Genomic DNA, 19,732 nt, shown 5'->3' with positions numbered 1-19,732 from the left:
ACCTGTGGGAAGGGGCCCTCAAAGGCAGACTGATTTGCTTAAAATCAAGGGTGAAGCTGAACCACAGGCTCAGGCACCATGCTGCCAGATTGGACACCCACTTCTGACACTTTCTAGGGAGGGACAGTGAGCAAGGGACGTTCCCTCCCTGTGCCTCAGTGGCCCCATCTGTACCTGGAGCGGGTGTAGAGACGGCTCGTAGGGTGGAGTCATGTCTCTGCAAATTACCAACATCTGTGGCATGCGATGAGTGCTTTAATAACTTGGCCAGAGTTGTGATTATCTTCCACAGGGTTCATTTAGGTTGGAGAGTATTTTAGCAAAGAGATAAGATGCACCGGATGTGGATACCGGTCAAACAAAATAGCATCTTCTAGCTGCACAGTCCGTGAATAGAGTTGGCACAGCTCTGAATTAGTGCCACCTAGATCTATGGGTAATTTAAGGTCTACTTTGACATGAAAAGCTTTTCTGAGGCATCGACTCAACCTAATTGCCTTTAACACAGTGTTAACTTACCGATTATAAACGCCCAAACTATTTTTAAATGGCTCCGAGAGGACAGAGTATGTTCTGTCTTGTAACTAAATGAGGTAAATATTTAGGGTGCTTTCTAGGAAATTCAGCTCTGCCGTGAAGTGGATCTGTGTCACATAGTTTGTAACCCATTTGAAACACGACAGGCAAACCAGTTATGCATCCAGACGTGGGAATCGGCTTTAAAAAGAATCAAGCCATTAAAATCTTTCAAATAAGCAAATGAGGCAAAGATGGCGCTGTGTTCTGTGACTTTCGGTTCTACTGCTTTGTCAGTAAATGTTCTGCAGAGACCCCGTCCTGAAACCTTATGCCAGTGGTCTTTGAGCTTTGTGCTTCTGTGGCTGGAACATGAGAGTGTAGGGGTCCTCTGTCTTTGTTTTAAATCCGGACAAAATTACACAGAGAGAGACACAGTGATGGCTTCCATCACATCTAGGTTACATGAAATTTATTTACAGTTCAAGTCCCACTTTGGTACAAGTTTTGTATCACAAATCTTAAGGGTTATATCGTTCATACATGAAGGTTCATTTTGCAAATCCAGTTTCTGTATAACAAGTTCCACTGCTGGTTTGGGGGTACGACTTTTGCTTTCGTTTGTTCTCGGAACATCCCCTCCATAGACATGCCCAAGCCTCCCAAGGAGGACCACTTCATCCTGCCTGACGAGTACACGTCTTGCTTACGGCACAAGCGCTCTCTCCTGAAGTCCCATAGGAACAAAGAGCTGAACGTGGAGACGTTGGTGGTGGTCGACAGAAAGATGATGCAGAACCACGGCCACGAAAATATCACCACCTACGTGTTGACCATACTCAACATGGTAGGAGAGTCCTTCTTGTTGAAGCCACATGTGTAATTCCCCCTAATGGGGTGTGTGCATTATGTCTCACATGCAGGAGATATTTTATCTCTGGTGACTCCTTCACTCTTACTGTGCTCCAAACCTAAAGAGCCGTGTTCAGAACTTCAGAGAACACTATAAGGAGGGGAAACAGTCTGGCCCTCTCTGTGAGCCAGGGGCATGTTTTGGTGGGTCAATGTTTTCATTTACTAGAAATCTATAAGAGGATGCTGAGACTATTTAGTGCAGTAAATCGGCTTATGAGTGATTTTAGAGGGCTATACAGAAATACCCACTTCTTTAGGAACATTAAAGTTTAACTACTGCATATATATTATTTTATCTACAAAGTCAGAAAAACCTACAAACTTATAGGCTACCATCGTGGGTAAAATGTCCCGTGTCCCAGATTGGCAGCTGTTGTGATGATGAGAAGCATCTGAACCCCACATGGGTGACTAAGTAACACGTAAATAACGGAAGACAAGATCCCAGGTCACATGAGTGTGGTTTGAAAACGAGTTGGGATGACGATGTTTTGGAAAACACACTTTGCATTCCACCTCAGCACCCCTGAACGTGGGTGTCGTTGCTGGCGTCCCGTCTGGCTGCCTGCCCCGCAATAAGGGTTCCACACTTGCTCTACCTGGCCCTTAGACATTTCTGTGCCTGTCCGTCTGGCGGCATAAGAAAGGCGGCATTGCTGTGTCACGAGAGCATGGGGACCCACCGTCCCTGGCAGGACTCTGGGGATGGGGGAAATGGCACCACGTGTGGGGCCTGACAAAATTGCCGTCTTTTTCAGGTGTCTGCTTTGTTCAAAGACGGAACGATAGGAGGAAACATCAACATTGCAATCGTAGGTTTGATCCTTCTAGAGGAAGAACAGGTAATCTGCCTTTGAAGCTGCCACCTTTCCTCCCAGAAAAATAAATGCAAAGTGAGGCTTTTATTTTTCCCCCTCAATGTGATCCTTCTGTGGATTCTTGACTTTTCTCTCACTTGGGAACAAAAGTGTTTAATGTTTTGTGTCTAATGCAATGAGTTTCTTATCGGTTCCTTTAATGATTATTTGAATTGTGTGTGTGCGCCTGCACGTGCGCGTGTGTGTGTGTGTGTGTGTGTGTGTGCGCAGAGGTAGTGAGGAATACTCTCTTAGTAGGCATAAGAGAAAATAGAACAGAAGAGCTGCCTTAAACGTATGTGTGGGACCCGCACTGTGGATACGAAGTGCACGGTGTGTCTTCAGCCACCTCCCCAACGTGAGCTTTTAGGCTCCCAGGTGGAACTGAGCCCTTTCTGCTCTTTGCTAGAAAACAAAACCTACAGTGAAATCGTGCTGTGGGGCATTGTTGTTTTCCTCTGTCACCTCCTAAGACTGACTGCACTTACAGCCCCTACCAGCTTCGGTCACAGGATTGTGTTTTTATAGAGATTCTGGAATGTCACGTGCCTGTCTCTCATTGCATCCAAACACCTCATTATGGCGGATCTTGGTCGCAGTGGGTAAAAGCGTCTCCTTGCTTCCATGCCAGCGTCCCTGTGTAAGGGCACGGGCATGCACTTCAGTTCACAGGGAGGTTGTACATGCACATTCTGTAGCACAGGTAATGGGGGTATCTCAACCATGCAGGACTCTCGCTTCTGCCTGGCCCCAAGCTGATCGCTGGCTCCGCACCGGAGGAGTGAGCTTCCCTTGCTGACATCTTAGCGGGGTCCCCCGTTAGCTATGGTTCTCTTGTTCATAACACAGAATTTTTTTAGCTGAAACCTGAGATCACTCATAAGACCTAAGATGCCTCCAGAAGGGGAGCTTCTGCGGTGTTGCTCTTTTTCTAGACAGTGGGGGCCTGCAGGGGCAAGCCTGTTTCTAGCCCGAGTGGTCAGGAAGATGCAGCTTCATTGTCTTTGTGTGAGTGAGCGTCTGGGCAGGGGCTGCTCAACTGGCAGGGCGTCTCAGGTGACAGGTTAATTATTCGTTGTATTAAATCGGTTTCACCTTGGAATTCATCCAAGCTGCAAAGAATAAGCGAGGTTATCTTTTGATCGTACACCTGGGTTAACTCTGATTAATGCGGTGTTCCTGGAAATCACCTGCTGAAGAATGTGAGGCCTGTCCCAGTGCTGATGCACAGCAGTAGACTTAGGTGCACTTGACTCTCTGCAAAGACGAAATAAGCACTGAAGGAGAAAACCTATCCAGTGAGCGAGAAACGCACATTTCAACCCAACATCTAGTCATGAGCGCTTTACTCAAGTTGTCCTGGAATCACGCTGTTTAACCTGGCTTGGAGCCACGGGAAGAAATAGCAACAAAGTTCAAATAACTCATTGCAGCCTGCTCTGGTGGGTGTTCCTGACCCCCCACTTCTGAATTCCCCTGACACTTCGCTGTTGCTGTGTTAGAACGTGGTATATATGCATCTGGTGGGATGTATCCTGCATAGTTTCCTTCTGGCTCCTGTCTGTTTTCTAGAAAGAGAGCTTTACCAGTTGACCTGCCCCTTCTCATAGCATGTTGCTTCCGTAGGAAAGTGACTTAATTTAACACTCTCATGATAAATGGTAAGAGTTATAAATCAGAAATCCCAGGTGCCCAGCTTGGTTATGAAATCAACCATCTAGGTGTGTTTTTGTGCATGTGCAAAACCACATATAAATGGTTCTGTTGCCTTATATAAGTTTAAAAAGTGTTTTACAAAGATTTTGATGCAAACCTTGCATGCACGGGGAGTCATCTTTCTTGGGGCATTGAAAATGCCTTCGGGGTCAGCTAACAACATCCCAGCTGTTTTTGTACAGAACTACAGAAATGAACAGAAGTGTCCACCCTGAATCCATTTTATAGAAGACACCCTCCTTTGGATTTTAATCCACGAAATGGGTCTATCAGCTTATAGGCCATCTGGACCCATCTGTGTAGTTGAAATCCCAGTTACTGACACGCTGATGACAGTGAAGTTAACAACTGGCTTGTGACGTGTTTTCTCTCTGTTGTCATGGGGGTCTTGGTCTGTCTTGCGCAGCCGGGGCTCGTGATAAGCCACCATGCGGACCACACGTTAAGTAGCTTCTGCCAGTGGCAGTCTGGATTGATGAGCAAAGACAGCACGCGCCACGACCATGCCATCTTGCTGACGGGCCTGGACATATGTTCCTGGAAGAATGAGCCCTGTGACACCTTGGGTAAGACCCTCCCGCGGCGTTTTGAGGAGCCTGTGTGGGCTGTGCACTCTTGGGGGCCCAGGACATTGAGGATTTGCCCCTCATTGCAAATCCATGGTGGTAGCCGCTGCTGAATACAGCTGAAAGCACAGATGTGCTTCCCTGGCAGTACTTTGGCCAAGCATAAGTGTGTGTGTTTATTCACCCAAAGTGAAGACTTCACAAGGAACGGTCCCTCATACATTCAAGAGTTCCTGTCTCTTTTAACTTAAGAAAGAGTTTCTCTCTTTTCTTCTCCCATGTGCCAGAACGAGGTGAACAGATTCAAGGATGTCCCATTCTGTGGCTTAGAAACAGTACATTTATGAACGTTTGCAGAGATGTTATAGTGATATTATATTCTCCATTTTTCCTTTGCTTCATAAATACTGCAATCTTAGCAGTTTTTTAACATGTCTGTGAGGCTGCGCATATCTTGGAGGCAGGACTTTGATCAATTTTTTCCAAATAGTGTAAAGCACACTGTGCTACTGACCAGGGTTCTCTTGAACATTTTCTCTAACTCTGCATTTCTTTCTGTGAACTTCGTCAGCTAGAGCTCAGTCAAATAGAGGTTAATCGTGACTGCTTGTTCCTGGAAAGGCCGGCTTACAAGGTGGGCCCTGGCTGGACTCTGAGAACCAGACTTCAGGGTGCTTCCCGCACCCTGCTTGATGACTCACAGGCTCACTGTACCTGCACCGCTTGCTTGTACGGATAATGGGGTTTCCACGGGACATCTGCTTTCCTTCTGGGAGTCTAGAGTTTGGGTCCACGCCATGCAGGGCTGCTATGCCATCAGCCCCGGATTAGAATCCTTGGGTCCTGAGTCTCTAATGAGCCTGCCTCGTGTTTCTGGGGGAGTGAGGTGCATCCTGTGTGGATCCACTGGGAGAAGGCGCTGGAAACTCTTGCATGGTTTCCCCCAAGCCTCTCCCCTTGCACGCCTTCTCATTACTGATTTTGTCCTGAATCCTCTGGCATCTGTACGAAACTCTACCTGACAGTATGACAAAGCCTGAGTCCTAGGAATCCCTCTGGCGAATCCTTGGACCTGGGCTGGTCTTGGGGACCTCCTGACGTACCCATGCGCTACAGTACTCTTTTATTCAGGCTTCCGAGAACACAGATTTTTATGTAAAAAGGTAGAGATTCTTGTCCGTCTATAGGGAATCCCCTTTTCTACTCCACCCCAATTACAACCTGTAACATGAACACCACATAGAGCCGTGAATTATTGTCCATGTGGAGAGCAGGTCCCCTTCAGTCACATTGCAAAGAACCCCTTATGTGCTTGTCCAAGAGTTTCCCATTCAGATTTCTTTCTCTATTTTATTGTAATAACACTGCTGTATATTCTTTTGACCTCTACGCCCTGTAGGATTTGCGCCCATAAGTGGAATGTGTAGTAAATATCGCAGCTGCACAATTAATGAAGATACGGGTCTTGGACTGGCCTTCACCATTGCCCATGAGTCTGGACACAAGTAAGTGCATCCCGTGGGAAGCTGGATCCTGGGCTGCCTTCCCCACTGGATGGTTGCCATAGAAACGCTGGTTCATTAGGTCAAGTCTGTATGGGGCATCACATATATCCAAGAAGAATGTCACCAACAGGTAGGACATGGATCCCTTAGGTACTTCTTATGTTTCTTTTGTTTTGTTTTGTTTTGTTTTTTTAAGCAGGCTCCATGCCTAGCGTGGAGCCCAACATGGGGCTTGAACTCACAACACTGAGATCAAGACCTGAACTGAAATCAAGAGTCAGACGCTGAACCGACTGAGCCACCCAGGCGCCCCTTCTTAAGTTTTTATTTTAGTGCCAAGCCATGCACAGTCTAAAGCCATGGCGATTCCCACATTTACGATCTCTGCCCTCTGCTCTCCCCTCACGTCCCGGCTCATGCGTGCATGTACGACTGCACACAGCTGTCTCAGCCTCTGCTCCTCTGTCCTGTTCTGAACTTGGGTCCTGCACGCTGATCTCATTCCATGGTCAGTTCCTATTGGGGATGATAGTGACAAGGCCTCCTCTTGTCTAATAGTTACTCTGGAGTTTTGTGTTCTTATATCACTTCTATAATTTGTAGAGATGTCTTTTGATTGGAATGCCAAGCAGAGTTTGGAGAATGCAGGTTAGACTAGGGGTTGGGGCTGATAGGAGCTGGTCTGCTGCCCACATTTCCAGATGTCCAGCATAATGGGCAGTGTCAGGGTGCGTGGTAAGCCTGGGCTTGGCGCAGCTGGACGTCAGCGCTGACTGGAGCACTCAGCAACTGGTGGCTTGTCATTGGTGGCATCTTTCTACATGAAAATGTTACATTTGTTCCTGTAGAATGAACACTTTCTATCAATTACTTATAGACGCTATCATTCTTAAATAAGGTTTCTTGGGCTAATCATTCTATAAGCTGCCTTAGGTCCCGTCTTTGCCTTACTGCGGCCCACCTGCTGACTTCCTGGACTTGGCCCCATCAGCATGAGCTCCAGGAGTGGGAGCGCGGGTGTCTTCCTGCTACATAGCAGCTCTGTTTGAAGTTTCTCCCGGGAATTACCATTTTCCTATTTTTTACATTCACCCTGATTTTACTTGCAAATCACAAAACCTGCAAAAGGCAGTGTTTGTGATTCAGTTTTTGCAGAACTGACCTCTCCATCCCCTTGTAGAAACGGACTGAGGCAATGCCTGTCCTCTCATCCTGGTGTGTGTGTGTGTGTGTGTGTGTGTGTGTGTGTGTGTGCGCGTGCGTCCGTGTGCCTGAGTGTACGTCGCGTATGTGCACCTGCCTGTAGCGTGGTCCCGTGAGGCCCTGCAGACTGGCTGTATGAACTGATGACCTGAAAATGAAGCTTATACCCTGCTTCTGATCCCTTCATTATAGGTAATGATTGACTTTTTCAGTGCCTAGAAAATTGCTCCTACAATTTATGAAGCTTCCAGTTAAATCATAATTGTATTTCTAATAGGCTGCTACCGTTAAAACTTCAAAAACTCTCATTATGTTAACGACATGAGGCTCTGGCTGTCCCCTGAACCATACCTGAATTTAATTAAACAATCCAGGTAAGAAATGTTTAAGTCACCGAGGGCTGAGCAGCTCAGTATTAAGTGAAGGGATGTAGTTCGGCACTGGCCGTGCACACAGCTGCAGGTGGTGGGTCTACCCAGAGTCAAACTGGATACCTCAGAGAAGGGTCTTCAGTGTCAGCAAGGATCAGTGTCTCCTTTTATTTTTTCTTAGGAGTCAATTAATACTCCCTTTCATCACCAGGACTGGGTCTAGAAGGAAAAGGTATTTTTCCAAACATGGTAACAGTGTTTTTATTTCAAGTGGGACTGTGGAGGGGAAGAAGGAAATGGGCTGTAGGTTGGGATGAAAGGGAGTCCTGCTCCTCATAGGCTTCAACTCCAGAAAATAATCAGCTCCTTCTTGAGCGCTTGATGTTAAGAGGGCATCATGCAACAAGCAGGACCTGGGAGCTCTGAACATACCACATCACCAGTGAAGTCGCTTCCGATCCTATTGCGGAAACAGAAAGTGCACGCGGGAGATATGCAAATGAGTCATGTGTGCCACATGCACGATGAGCGACCACAGTACTAATAGTAATAACGGCAGTAGTAATAGTATCACTTGCTGTTCGTGGAACACTTTGTGAGATTTGCAGAGCGATCTCACGTGCAGCTCAAGCTGGGGAGACCGCAGGGGACACTCCTCTGCCCGCTCCACCAGGCTGGTGGGCACACGATGCTGAGGGTTCAGCGAATGTAAATGAATAGAACGGACAGAGTGAGTCAGGGATGAGCAGATGGATGAACGAAGAGTATTTTGGTGAGTCGTTTGCTGTGGCAACTACATGAAATGGGAAAAGCATGCAAGGTTCAGTGATTTAACCCCATGGATTTTTGTTGAATTGAATTGAAAATGAGCACACTTACTCAGTTCGCTGGTTTAATAAGTATTACTTCTTGGAGGAGAGTTGTCACTTGGTACATGGATCAAACATCATAACATAAACAGCAGACCTGGCAATGAACTCCAAGCGGGGTCAAATTTTGAGTTCTGCGCCTTAAGAATTTAAAAGTGATCATACATCTATTCGGACTTTATAAAACATCCTGCTTTAGAGGTTCGTTTTACTTTTTCAGGTTTGTTTACATTCAGAGGATATCGCTGAGGTCAGAGGCATACTTTTCTCCAGGCCTTTCAACCAGAGGTTTTCTAACCTTTAACTCAGAGAAGGATCTCTGTAAATGTCAGCCAATTTCTTCTACTGAGTCCAATTATTTTCATGTCCGGACATCTTGTGGTTTCTATGGAGGACTCTGACCTGCACATAGAAATCGCTGAGACCCAGGGTTTGGATTTGTGTTGGAAAAGGGAGGGAGACAGGACCAGGAGTGAGGATGTGTATTCTCCTTTAGGATGTGGGATTCGGTCAGGCTTGTTCCTAAGCCAGTGGTATAGGGTGTTTCCTGGTCGTATTCGATCACTTGGCATAGGATCTGCTAGAGGCCGATTTCGAGAAATGGTACAGACATGTTGAATGTTGAACTATAGGTTTTGGAGAATATGGCCCCTGAATGGCATGATTCCATTTGAAAAATTCCCATGTACTAAGGAAGTCATGCCATTTGAGGAGTAGGACCTTAGGCCTGGGATTCTGGATCCATGCAGTTCTCCCGAAGAATGGCAGCAACCCGTGTGCGCTCTGCCTTTTCTTCTCTTACCTAAGCTTCCCTCTGCAAAACCAAGAGAGTCCAAGATCCTCGGCATGATTGTGCAGGTGCAATTTCAGGTGTACTACTTGAGCTGAGCATTCCTAACATACAACCCTTGCTTAAATGCTTAACTTGTGTTATCGTTTCAGACCATCAAGACAATATCCAAACATATTGGCTGTGCTTAGAAGTATTCATGACCCATCATTCTGCCACTTGTCTTCTCCCACACGTATTGACCCGTTCACTGGGCATGATTTCCATTCTGCCAGCAAAGCATTGTGTGGGGTTCTATGAAGATTAGTGACTCACCCCCTCCAAGAGTCTTCACAAAGAGACAGAGTAGATACGGTGTGCGCAGATCAGGCTGTGCGGGTGTAGGCATTGCAAGAGACTTAGTCAGGGAGGACCAGGGAAGTCTCGAAGCAGAAGTGGCTTGCTAATACATTTAGCTCTAGCAGGCTTGGCTGGGGAGATGCCCTTTCGAGCATTTGAGGGTGAGGCTGTGCACTATTAGCACCTGAGTCCCGCAGCTGACTTGGGGGCACGAGTGTTGCTGTGGCCTTGTGCAATATCAACTAAAGACCCTCTGGCCGGTGACTGTCAGACTGCCCTCTAGGGAGCCCTAGCAGGGCGGAGGATCATCTCTTACCAGTTGTATTTATTGTTCCTCCTAAGAGTTTTTGTTTCTGTATCCAAAAACATTTGAAACCTATTGACCTTTGGCTGAACACACACACACACACACACACACACACACACACACACACACATCAAACATAAAAGTAAATTCTAGGTGTTGAGTAATTGGAGCAACACCACATTTGAATAAGGAAAAGGATAAAAGTTCTGAATTTTCCTTTGTGATGTGCATAGTGCCAGGTCTTCTGTGCATTTGTAGAGCACAGTTTTATTACCCCATTATATAGGTAAGGAAACTGAGGCCTGACGACTTCAGTAATTTACCTCAAATCCAGCTGCTTGTGAAGGACAGAGGCACGACCCCGATGGATGCCATCTTCAGCCTCTGCTCTTCTGGCTGTTTGACCTGCCCCGGCCCCCGAGACCCATGTGACGCTGTGTCCACGCCAGCTTTCTCCCTCTTGACGGGGGTGTGTTGTGCTCCTTGAAAAGTCCACATCGGAGCTCCAACCCCTAGGCCCACCTGTGGCACCGTCATGGCACCAAGGGTGTGATTTAGCCATCCGGATGGCATTGGCCCGTGGTTACTTCAAAGGGTTTCTTGTTTCCTTAACTACCGCTGTCTGAACAGTCTGAAATACTCAATACCACCTCTAACGAGACATGGCGTTCATCCTTCTGGGTAAATCGTTAGTGATGACAGAATACATGCTGATGCAATTGAATCACTGAAAACATACTGTAGAGAAGTTAAAAGCATTGCACACTGATTATAATTCCCAAGTCCAGTTTAATCTGAAATTATGTTTACATTTGGGTATTTGAGTGGGTGTTATGGCTGGAAGGTTGGTCTTTGTTTATTCAACAAACATCAGTGGAGAACCTGTTATGGGCTAGTGAGCATACTGGCCTGGGGCTGGGCATGGACAAGAAGGGTCTCTGTCCTTCAGAAACTTAAAAGCTAGTGGGTAGGAAAGAAAACAGTATATTTACTGTTTCAACCTATGGGGTGATGAAAATTTTGAATAAAATACTGTGGCTCATGGAAGCAAAGAACACGTCTGGTATGGTGTAACTTGGGTAGTGTTTACATTTCTTGGTTGCCAAATACCAACCTTATCTTCAAAATGTGTTCTTTTCATCCTTCCCTGACTTTATTGGTACTATCAAGTGTGGTCACTGCGGGGTACTTTGACGCGAACGTGCTGACATCCATCACGGTACAATATATGGACACTGAACTACTTGGAAAGACAACTTCGCAATGTAGTCATGCTGAGATTTGGGTGGGCATCAGGATTACCTTATTGTGTTAGAATACACCCAAGTACCAAAGCCTAACTCCTAAGCTACTAAATTAAAAAAAAAAAAATCTACAAGGATGGACTTTGGGGAGCCACACCGAGCTGTGCATTTCTCAGATATTCTGACGCACAGCAGAGTTTGAGAATCAGTTCTAGAAAGAATCATGGAAAATATCTTAGATGAAAAAGTTTCAGACCCCCATGTCCCCAGATCTGGGTTGCTGTGGCTTTCGTGTCCTTAGAAATGTGGGCAGAGTGGTAGCACATTTACCTGGGGCACTTACTGGACCACAGTGCACGTGTCATCTACACAGGTCAAGGGCCCGCCAGGGGAGTGTACTTTGGTTGTTCATTTTCCTAACTTTCTCCCCAAGGCAGATACCTATATGTGATTACAGTCTGAATCCTTTTCATAGCCATGACACATTTCCTCTGCTATATGGTTACCCTGGCCTTGATTGATTGCTTTAATAGAACTTCAGAGGATGGGTGGAGGCTGAAATGACTCCCATCTGCATCACCCTTGGTACTGAGCAGGAATTTTGCAGAAATTCAACAATGTTTGCATGCCAGATTTCCTTGGATACGCCCTTCAATGGTGCTCGTGTTACGCTCTTACCCGGGTCCCGCCTGGGCTCTGATGTCGGAGCATCAGGTTGCAGTCCTGAGTCCGAGACGGTGGACATGGCTTTCTCCAGTCCTCAGTCTTGCTGTCACGATATTCTACCTGCCTTATAGGCTTTTGGGGAGGCTTAAGTTAGAAAATACAGATAAGGTGTTTAATATCCTGTTTGAACACTAGTGAGCGCTTATAAGTGTGAGTTATTTTTACTGATACTATTAAATCTCTATAAGCAAGCCAGTGAAGTGGGGAAAATGTGTTTTCAGCCTCAGCCACAAATACAGATTCCCTAGCCCGTGGTTGGAGCCCCCTTCCCCAGTGTTGGGAGTCTTCTGTCCCTGCTGCCCTGCCTCCTCTCATCATGAGATGCTTGGTGGCCTTCTTGGAATGTCCCCAGACCCAGTAACCATCTTGCCCTGCTTTGCTTTGGGCCTCCTTGCCTTCCCCTTTGCTCTGTACCCCACTCCTGTGGAACCCCATTATCTAAGAATCCATCCAGTGATTTGGCAGCTACCAGACGTTAATGGCCAACAATGGCTCCACCCTCTAAGAATATGTTTGCTTTCATGGGAAGTCTTCAGGGTCATCTCGGACTCCCAAATCGCCCAGGCGTTCTTCCCAAGCCATTAGTTGTGCTCTTTCTAGGGTAGATGAAAATGGCAGCGTGAAACACTCCTACAGCCAAAGCTCTAGGCAGTTAAGAAGAAGCTGACTTGGTAAAGAGACGTAGCAACTCGGTTCATGGCATTCTTATAGGTGTAGGGCTAGAGTTTTCTCAGGTGACAGTGAAAGGGTGCCAATTGGCACATCTGTAAAGGACCCTATTAAGTACCCCAAGAGCCAATGAGGCTTGAGATGGCGCCTTCTACTCACCTAGGGCTGGTGCCCCAGAGTAGTCTGGTTTTGAGCCTGAAGGAACAGGTGTACCTTCAACCAATTCCTGCAGATAAAGGCAGCAAGATTGCCCACTGGGCTTCATGGAGCTACTTCCTCCAAAGGGACGTAGGGAATGTGGTCAAGCACTGTCCAGCCGTGACAGTCCCCAGCAGTGCAGACCTGGCAGGAGGTGGGGCAGCCCTTGGTGGGAGTGGGGAACAAAGGGTCAGCCCCACAGGGAGCTCTAACAGGTGGTCAGTTCTCCAATTGTGGGAGGCATCAGACGCACCTGGGGAGACTACGTTTGTGTTTCTGACAAACACGTGCAAATTCTGAAAATCCCTGGTGACCAGAAGAGTGTAGAGAGATGAGAGCAGGAGGGAACACTGTCAGCTTTATCAAGGTCAAGAGACCTGCCCTCCCCACCCCACCTGAAATGATTTTTATAATTAAAACATGGGCCCTTCGCAGATATCCAGACGCATGCTTCATTTTGTATTGGTGTGCCCTTTCTAGAACTACCGAAGGGTAGTTCTTCAGGAAAGGTCTGTGACTGCATGGCTATGCTCTAAGACTTGGCTGTTCAGACATTTCCTTTCTGCGTGATGGCCAGGCAGGCGTGTAGGAGTTGAACGTGCATTTGATGGAGTCTGTTAGGTCATTGACCCTTTTCCTGGTTTTGAAAGAACCATTTCTCTCTCTCACAGCTTCGGCATGGTCCATGATGGAGAAGGGAACGTGTGCAAAAAGTCTGAGGGCAACATCATGTCCCCCACATTGGCAGGACGCAATGGGGTCTTCTCCTGGTCACCCTGCAGCCGCCAGTACCTGCACAAATTTTTAAGGTATGAACTCCCGGAGCTGGGTGTGTGTCTCTTAGTGCCTTTGGTGCCCCCTGTCTGGGCAGCCTGATTCTGTCCAAGCAGCCCCAGCTTGGCTGTGACTTCCCAAGATGGTTCACCTTCGAAGGTGTCTTGAGATGCTCCCTCAGCCAAGAAATTTGTCAGACACTTCCTTAGAGCTCCAAGTCCTGCAGGCTGAATCCAACATCATTTGACCTTTAGACTCAAATGAAACCCAAGATACTTAGCAAATCAAAGTATTTGTCACTAACATTTAGTTGTTTTAAATTCTCACTTCTGTGACTAAACGTTTTTTATTCATGAGTAGGAAGACCTACCGTGCACACAGTGGGGAAGCAATGTAACTTTTGGGGGTCTCTTCTCTTCTCTTCTCTTTTTTCTCTTTTCTTTTCTTTTCCACAAAGTACATTTCTTATTAGAAGGGGAAACCTTAGCCTGGCTCTAAAATCGTGCAATTTTAAATAATTATTTTTGTAACTGTTTATTAAAGCACTAATTCATTTAGGATATAGGACATTGGAGAGATAGGGTTTGACCTGCTGAGAAAGACAGTCAGTAGATTTTCAACTCTTTAGAGAAAGGAGGGACTTTAGGAAGTGGCCTTAGATCTGCTAGTAAGGCAGACTGTCCCCCAAGTCTCAAGGACGTTGAGTTTGGAGTTTAGTTTCAGCTGCAGACCCTAACCTTATTTCTGACGTGTGTCAACGCTGTTGCGCGGGTCAGCGAACCTGCTGCGTGTGGTCACACAGAACCCGGGGCCTTCCATCCTGTGGTCACTTCCTCTTGTAGGAGCTGGTTGTGCACCACAGCCCATGGTTCCCAGCGGAGGAGAGGGCTATGGAGGGTGTGCAGGACAGGGCTGTGTTCCTGGCAGCGAGCATGCAGCTGAGGGCCCACCCTTTAAGGGCTGGGTCATGAATGTGGGGGCTGGGACTGCAGGTGTGTGCCCACCTGAGCTCCCTGCATTCCTTCTCTTCCCTTCTGAGCGGGCTCTCCTGGGCCCCAGGGGTGGTACCTGCAGCACACCGTGCTCTGAGGTTCTTGTGCCTCCTGGAGGACACACCCCTCTCTACCCTTGTTCTTTCGGGAACATTCTTGTTTCCCTGGCCCTGGGAAGGAGAACTGCTTTCGCTCAGGAGGGGGGACATGCGTATCCGTGACACAGAAACGTATCTTGCCAGACACCTAGAAGGCTTGTGCTCACTCTCTGACAAACACACCAACACTCAATAATCCACTGATTCTTGTCAAGGAGATACAAAGCATGTGCTTCCATCTTTCCAAAATGTGTCAGTGCTGGCGGCAAAGGACCTTCCTGGCGAGTTCTCCATTAAATGCGCTCACATTTCTGAGATTCGTCAAGGAAGGTATGAGAGTTAGTACTCTTATGTCAGTGATATATTCTTGGACAAAGCTAGCAAACCAAACCACCTTACTTCAAGAATTTGGAGCAGATTATGACAAGAAAACATACAAAAAAATAATTAGGGGCGCCTGGGTGGCTCATTTGGTGAAGCATGCGACTCTTGATTTCGGCTCAGCTCAGGAACTCAGGGTCCTGAGATTGAGCCCCACCCATCCCCCTGCCCCCGCTGGGCTCTGCGCTGGGCATGGAACCTGCTCGCCCTTCTCTCTCTCCCTCTGCCCTGCCCCCTGCAAAGGCGCACGCTCTCCCTCTCTAAAAACAAAACAAAACAAAACAAAAAAAAATTAGAATTGACAGATGAAGACGAAAAGCAAATGAAAATAAAAAATGGAGAACAAGGAATAAACACACAAATATATCAGTCTTAAAATAGAGGCTTTGGCTGTGATATTGGAGCTTGAAATTGGGCAAAGGTCTTTCTAGGAACCGAAGCAAGAAAGGAGATCAAATCCATTCATATGAACAGAAAATAGGGCAAATACCGATATTTCAAGGAAAGTGAGGCTTTTGCCAGCACAGAATTCTTGGAAACAAATGAAACTGTGTCTGTGTATATCTAAACTGAACTGTAGATACATCCAAGTGCATGCGTTGATAGATGTGTTTCTATATATTTTATTCATATCCTTTCTATTTACAGAATGCCTGCTGTACATCTGCTACATAAAATATATGTTCGTATCTGTAACAAGTTATGTCATACAGTGAGTGCTTATAAGTATGGGTAGACACACGAAGTGAAAACATTGGTAGGAAGTACCTCAGTGGCTATCTGTGTGTGCGCTAACCCATGGCACCTTGATGACTCCCCCCTTCTACCCTCCTCTGGACCCCATGCTGGAGTGAGTCCATCCCGGGCCAGTCTGAGACACCAGGAGCACATGCTTGTCCCTCTCCTGTTTCTGCCACACGATGCCAGCAACTGAACAGAGAATCTGGAGGGAGGTGTAGCGGCAGGGTGCGTGACCCATGCTGGCCCCACCAGACCTGGGGGAAGGAAAACAGATTGGCGGTATGCACGGACCACCAGCTTAGCAGCCAGATATCCGCCTTCCAAGTCTCCGCAACTGATGCACGTGCCTATAGTCAGAACCCAGAACTCGTTATTCGAAGCCAGGAGTCGAGTACAAGAGTCCCCAGCTCGTGTTGTACCCCGTAAGACACCTTTCAGGCTTCTGCTAGCCTCACTGGCTCGCCCCACGGAGCTGCTTATCTTGGGGTCTAGGCTTGCTTCATTTTTTTTCTCTCTTTCTCTCCTTTTCTCTTTCTTTCTTATTTTGTCAGTAAAGCCTTTTCCTCCCTTTTTTCTGTTGCACAAAATACAGAAGCTTCTCTCTAGCACACAACAGGGCGGGGTCACGTGCATGTTTCTGGTGGTTATGCTCCCAGTTTGCTCACTGTCTGAGGCTCCTCCCCGTGCCCTCGTGGAGCCTGTAGCAAGTCTTCTGAGCCACTCACCTTCAGCCTGGGTTCTTTCCTCATGTTCTTACCATAAGACTTCACATCAGTCAAGATATTTTACCGCCTAAAGGAATGATGGCTGCCTTCCATAGTTCATGCCAGCCAAGAAGAGTGAAAATTTCGTGGATAGTATCTGTCACCTGGCAATACAAATCTATATTCTAGTAACATACACTTGATCATTTTCCTTTTATTTCTAATACAAAAAAAGGCAGTGTTAACATTATTCTACTGGTGACATGACATATTGGGGTCCTTTCAATGTTTGCTCTTCCCTGTGCGGGCTCCTTGTGGAGTCAAGTTGGGGATTGTTAGCATTGTTTGTAGCTGTTTCTTGCAGCTGTTCAGTTTTGTTTGGGGTGTGTGTGTGTATGTTTGCGTGTGCACGTGCTTGAAGAATTCTGCTTTCTGTAATAAAAAAGAGCACAAACTGAAGTTTACATCGAAGTTTTCTATACCCTTTCTATAATTTTCTAGATTATTTTTCAAAAAAAAACTGTTTTAAAGATTTTATTTATTTATTTCATTGAGAGAGAGAATGCATGTGCGCGAGCGAGAGCACACAAGCAGGGGGAGCAGCAGAGGGAGGGGCAGAAGCAGACTCCCCGCTGAGCAGGGAGCCCAATGCGGAGCTCGATCCCAGGACCCTGAGATCATGACCTGAGCTGAAGGCAAGACGCTTAACCAGCTGAGCCATCCAGGTGCCCCTCAAAATTTTTATAGCTTTTTCATCTTCATGGTTTTGATGAAGATAAACATGTTTAATTTTTTTGAAATGTACCCAGACACCGTGGAGAGCAGGGGCTCAACGGGTGGGTGTACGGTGAGAATCAGCATCATGCAAGAGTCCAGATTGCTGCTCAGCTGCCAAGAACTGTAGGAGAACTCGTGGAAGGAAATAGTTATATGCTTAGAGAGCACTTGTTTTGATGACATTAGATATGGGCTGTGATCTTCGAATCAGACCGTGGCCCTAGGAGGGGTTGCCAAGAGTGTGGTTCAGAGACATGTTTGCTCTGGGATCCCGGGACGGTTCAATGTCTGCTCAAGTTCGCTCATTTGTTTTTGTGTCAGTCAGTAAAACCCTTGTGTGGCCATTCAGTCATAAACTTTTATTTTCAAGAACTTTGCTAGTTTTGCTGGGCCACATGGTTATGAACAGAAACACAAGATTATGCATGCTCACAAATTTGTTCTCTTGAAAGATTAAATTTTCCAAGAGAGCCTCCTGTTGTCAAAGTCACTCAAGCTTTTGTTCCCATGGGATGACCAGTGATGAATGGGCCATGTCTATACTGTGTTGGCAGAGAAGTCTCATCAGTTTAATCAATCGGAGACTTATCCTCTTTGACGTGTTTGCCGACTTCCTGATTTCCAAGTAATCACAATCCTGTTATGTTCTCCACCAATTAGGCGGCTATTTTGATACGATCCCAACAATGAGTGAGGATAAGTGGCTAACTTTTAAAGATGAAACCGCTTTCCTTTATTAGCAGTCTCGCATTTGGTACATGGAAAAAATATATTTAAAAAAAGGCACTCAGTCGGTCTGAAGTTGTCAGCACAATGTTTCCCTATAGTTCGTAGTCAAGAAGGACGGATACGTGTTTGGAGTAAATTCATCAGCCTACTCAGTGACGTCATGCATCATTTCTGAGGAACAGACACAGATCTCATCCCACTTACTCATGTCTGTCCGGGAGGCCTAGGACTAAGGAAATTTTAACTCATTATTTTAATTTAATGACAACAGGGACTCATCTTCAATTTACTTTTTAAAAATTTGAATCATGGTATTCACAGACCAGTGAATGTGCCTTCCCTCTGACCCCATGAATCTATGTCAGTCCATGGGAAAAGGGACCATCGCTGGGAGCCAGGAGCTTGAGGGGTGCGTGGGACCGCTGCCCCACACCATACCTCTTCTGTCAATGAGAAAATCTGATTTGACCTGAGAGCCCATTAAGAATATTTGGGGGTATAATGGAAAGAACAAATTTCAGTTCATTCATACACACATACACACAGTGAATATTATTCAGCCATGAGAAAGAAGGAAATCCTGCTATTTTTGGCGGTGTGGATGGACCTTGAGGGCATTATGCTATGTGGGATAAGTCAGAGAAAGACAAACTGTATGATCCCACTTACATGTGGAATCTAAAAATTCAAGCTCATGGCAACAAAGAGTTATACTGGGGTGGGAGTGCTGGTGAAGGTGGTCACACATACAAACTTGCAGTTCTAAGATGAGGAGGTTATGGGGGCTTCCATGTATAGCACGGTAACTATGAACAATCCTGTATTCTGTGCTTGATTATTGCTGAGAGTAGATCTTACAAGTTCTCTTGGAGTGCCTGGGAGCCTCAGTCAGTTAAGCGTCCGACTCTTGATCTCAGCTCAGGTCTTGATGTCAGGGCTGTGAGTTCGAGCCTCACGTTGGACTCCACACCCAGTGTGGAGCCTAAACTTAAAAAAAAAAAAAAAAAATTCTCACTACACAACATTCACAAATCTAAGGATGTGAGATAATGAATATGTTAACTAACCTTTATAAAAAGCTCCAGAGCACAGTGAACAGCCCAGAACCCCGCACTCACTCTCATCATCATCTCCTTCCTCCCCAGAGATGACCATGCTCCTGACACAGGCCACCATAGGCTAGTTTTGCCTGTTTCTGAACTTGCTATGAACAGAATCATGAGCGACATACTACTCTGTATCTGGGATCTTTAGCTAAATACCACGATTATGAGATTCAGCCTTGTTGCTGCATAAAAATATAGCATCATTTATTTATTTTTAATTGCATGAATATGCTACAACTTATGAATCCATTCTGTTGGTGACAGGCATTTGAGATTCCAATTTGGGGCTATTTAAGAAATGATACTCTGCATATTCTTTTGGTTTACGTATATGTTTCTGATTATTCGTAGGCCTGGAACTCTAGGGTCATGAATACGGAGTCTGCAGTGTCAGGAGACACCCCGGCAGCTTCCTGAGTGGTTATGCAAAGTCACATGCCCACAGTTATGAGCACTCACAAGGCGCTGAACCCTTGCCAACACTTGGTCTTGTCGGTCTTCTCCATTTTAGCCATTTCGCTGGGAGTCTAGTGACATACCAAAGTGGCCATTAAAGAGAACGAGTGTGTTTTTACATGTTTAATGGTCATTTGAATAATCTTGAGTGAAGTGCCTGTTCAGATCTCTCATGAATTTTTA

At 46.3% G+C, this 19,732-nt stretch overlaps 1 protein-coding gene across 1 annotated transcript in view; it reads left to right on the top strand.

Annotated features, from left to right (window-relative positions):
• The window catches only part of ADAMTS16 (ADAM metallopeptidase with thrombospondin type 1 motif 16), a 142,674-nt gene that overhangs the window by 40,216 nt on the left and 82,726 nt on the right, over positions 1-19,732 (top strand). Inside the window, exons 6-10 of the mRNA XM_025867549.2 lie at positions 1,164-1,363; positions 2,190-2,273; positions 4,411-4,570; positions 5,970-6,075; positions 13,463-13,600. Of these exons, the coding sequence (XP_025723334.1) occupies positions 1,164-1,363; positions 2,190-2,273; positions 4,411-4,570; positions 5,970-6,075; positions 13,463-13,600 (688 nt within the window). The remainder of the gene's footprint in view (positions 1-1,163; positions 1,364-2,189; positions 2,274-4,410; positions 4,571-5,969; positions 6,076-13,462; positions 13,601-19,732) is intronic.

The sequence above is a fragment of the Callorhinus ursinus genome, unplaced genomic scaffold, assembly GCF_003265705.2.
Source record: "Callorhinus ursinus isolate GAN/ISIS: 27379988/994484 unplaced genomic scaffold, GSC_fseal_2.0 scaffold3, whole genome shotgun sequence".
Taxonomy (NCBI): domain Eukaryota; kingdom Metazoa; phylum Chordata; class Mammalia; order Carnivora; family Otariidae; genus Callorhinus; species Callorhinus ursinus.
This window is presented reverse-complemented; position numbering and strand designations above follow the sequence as displayed.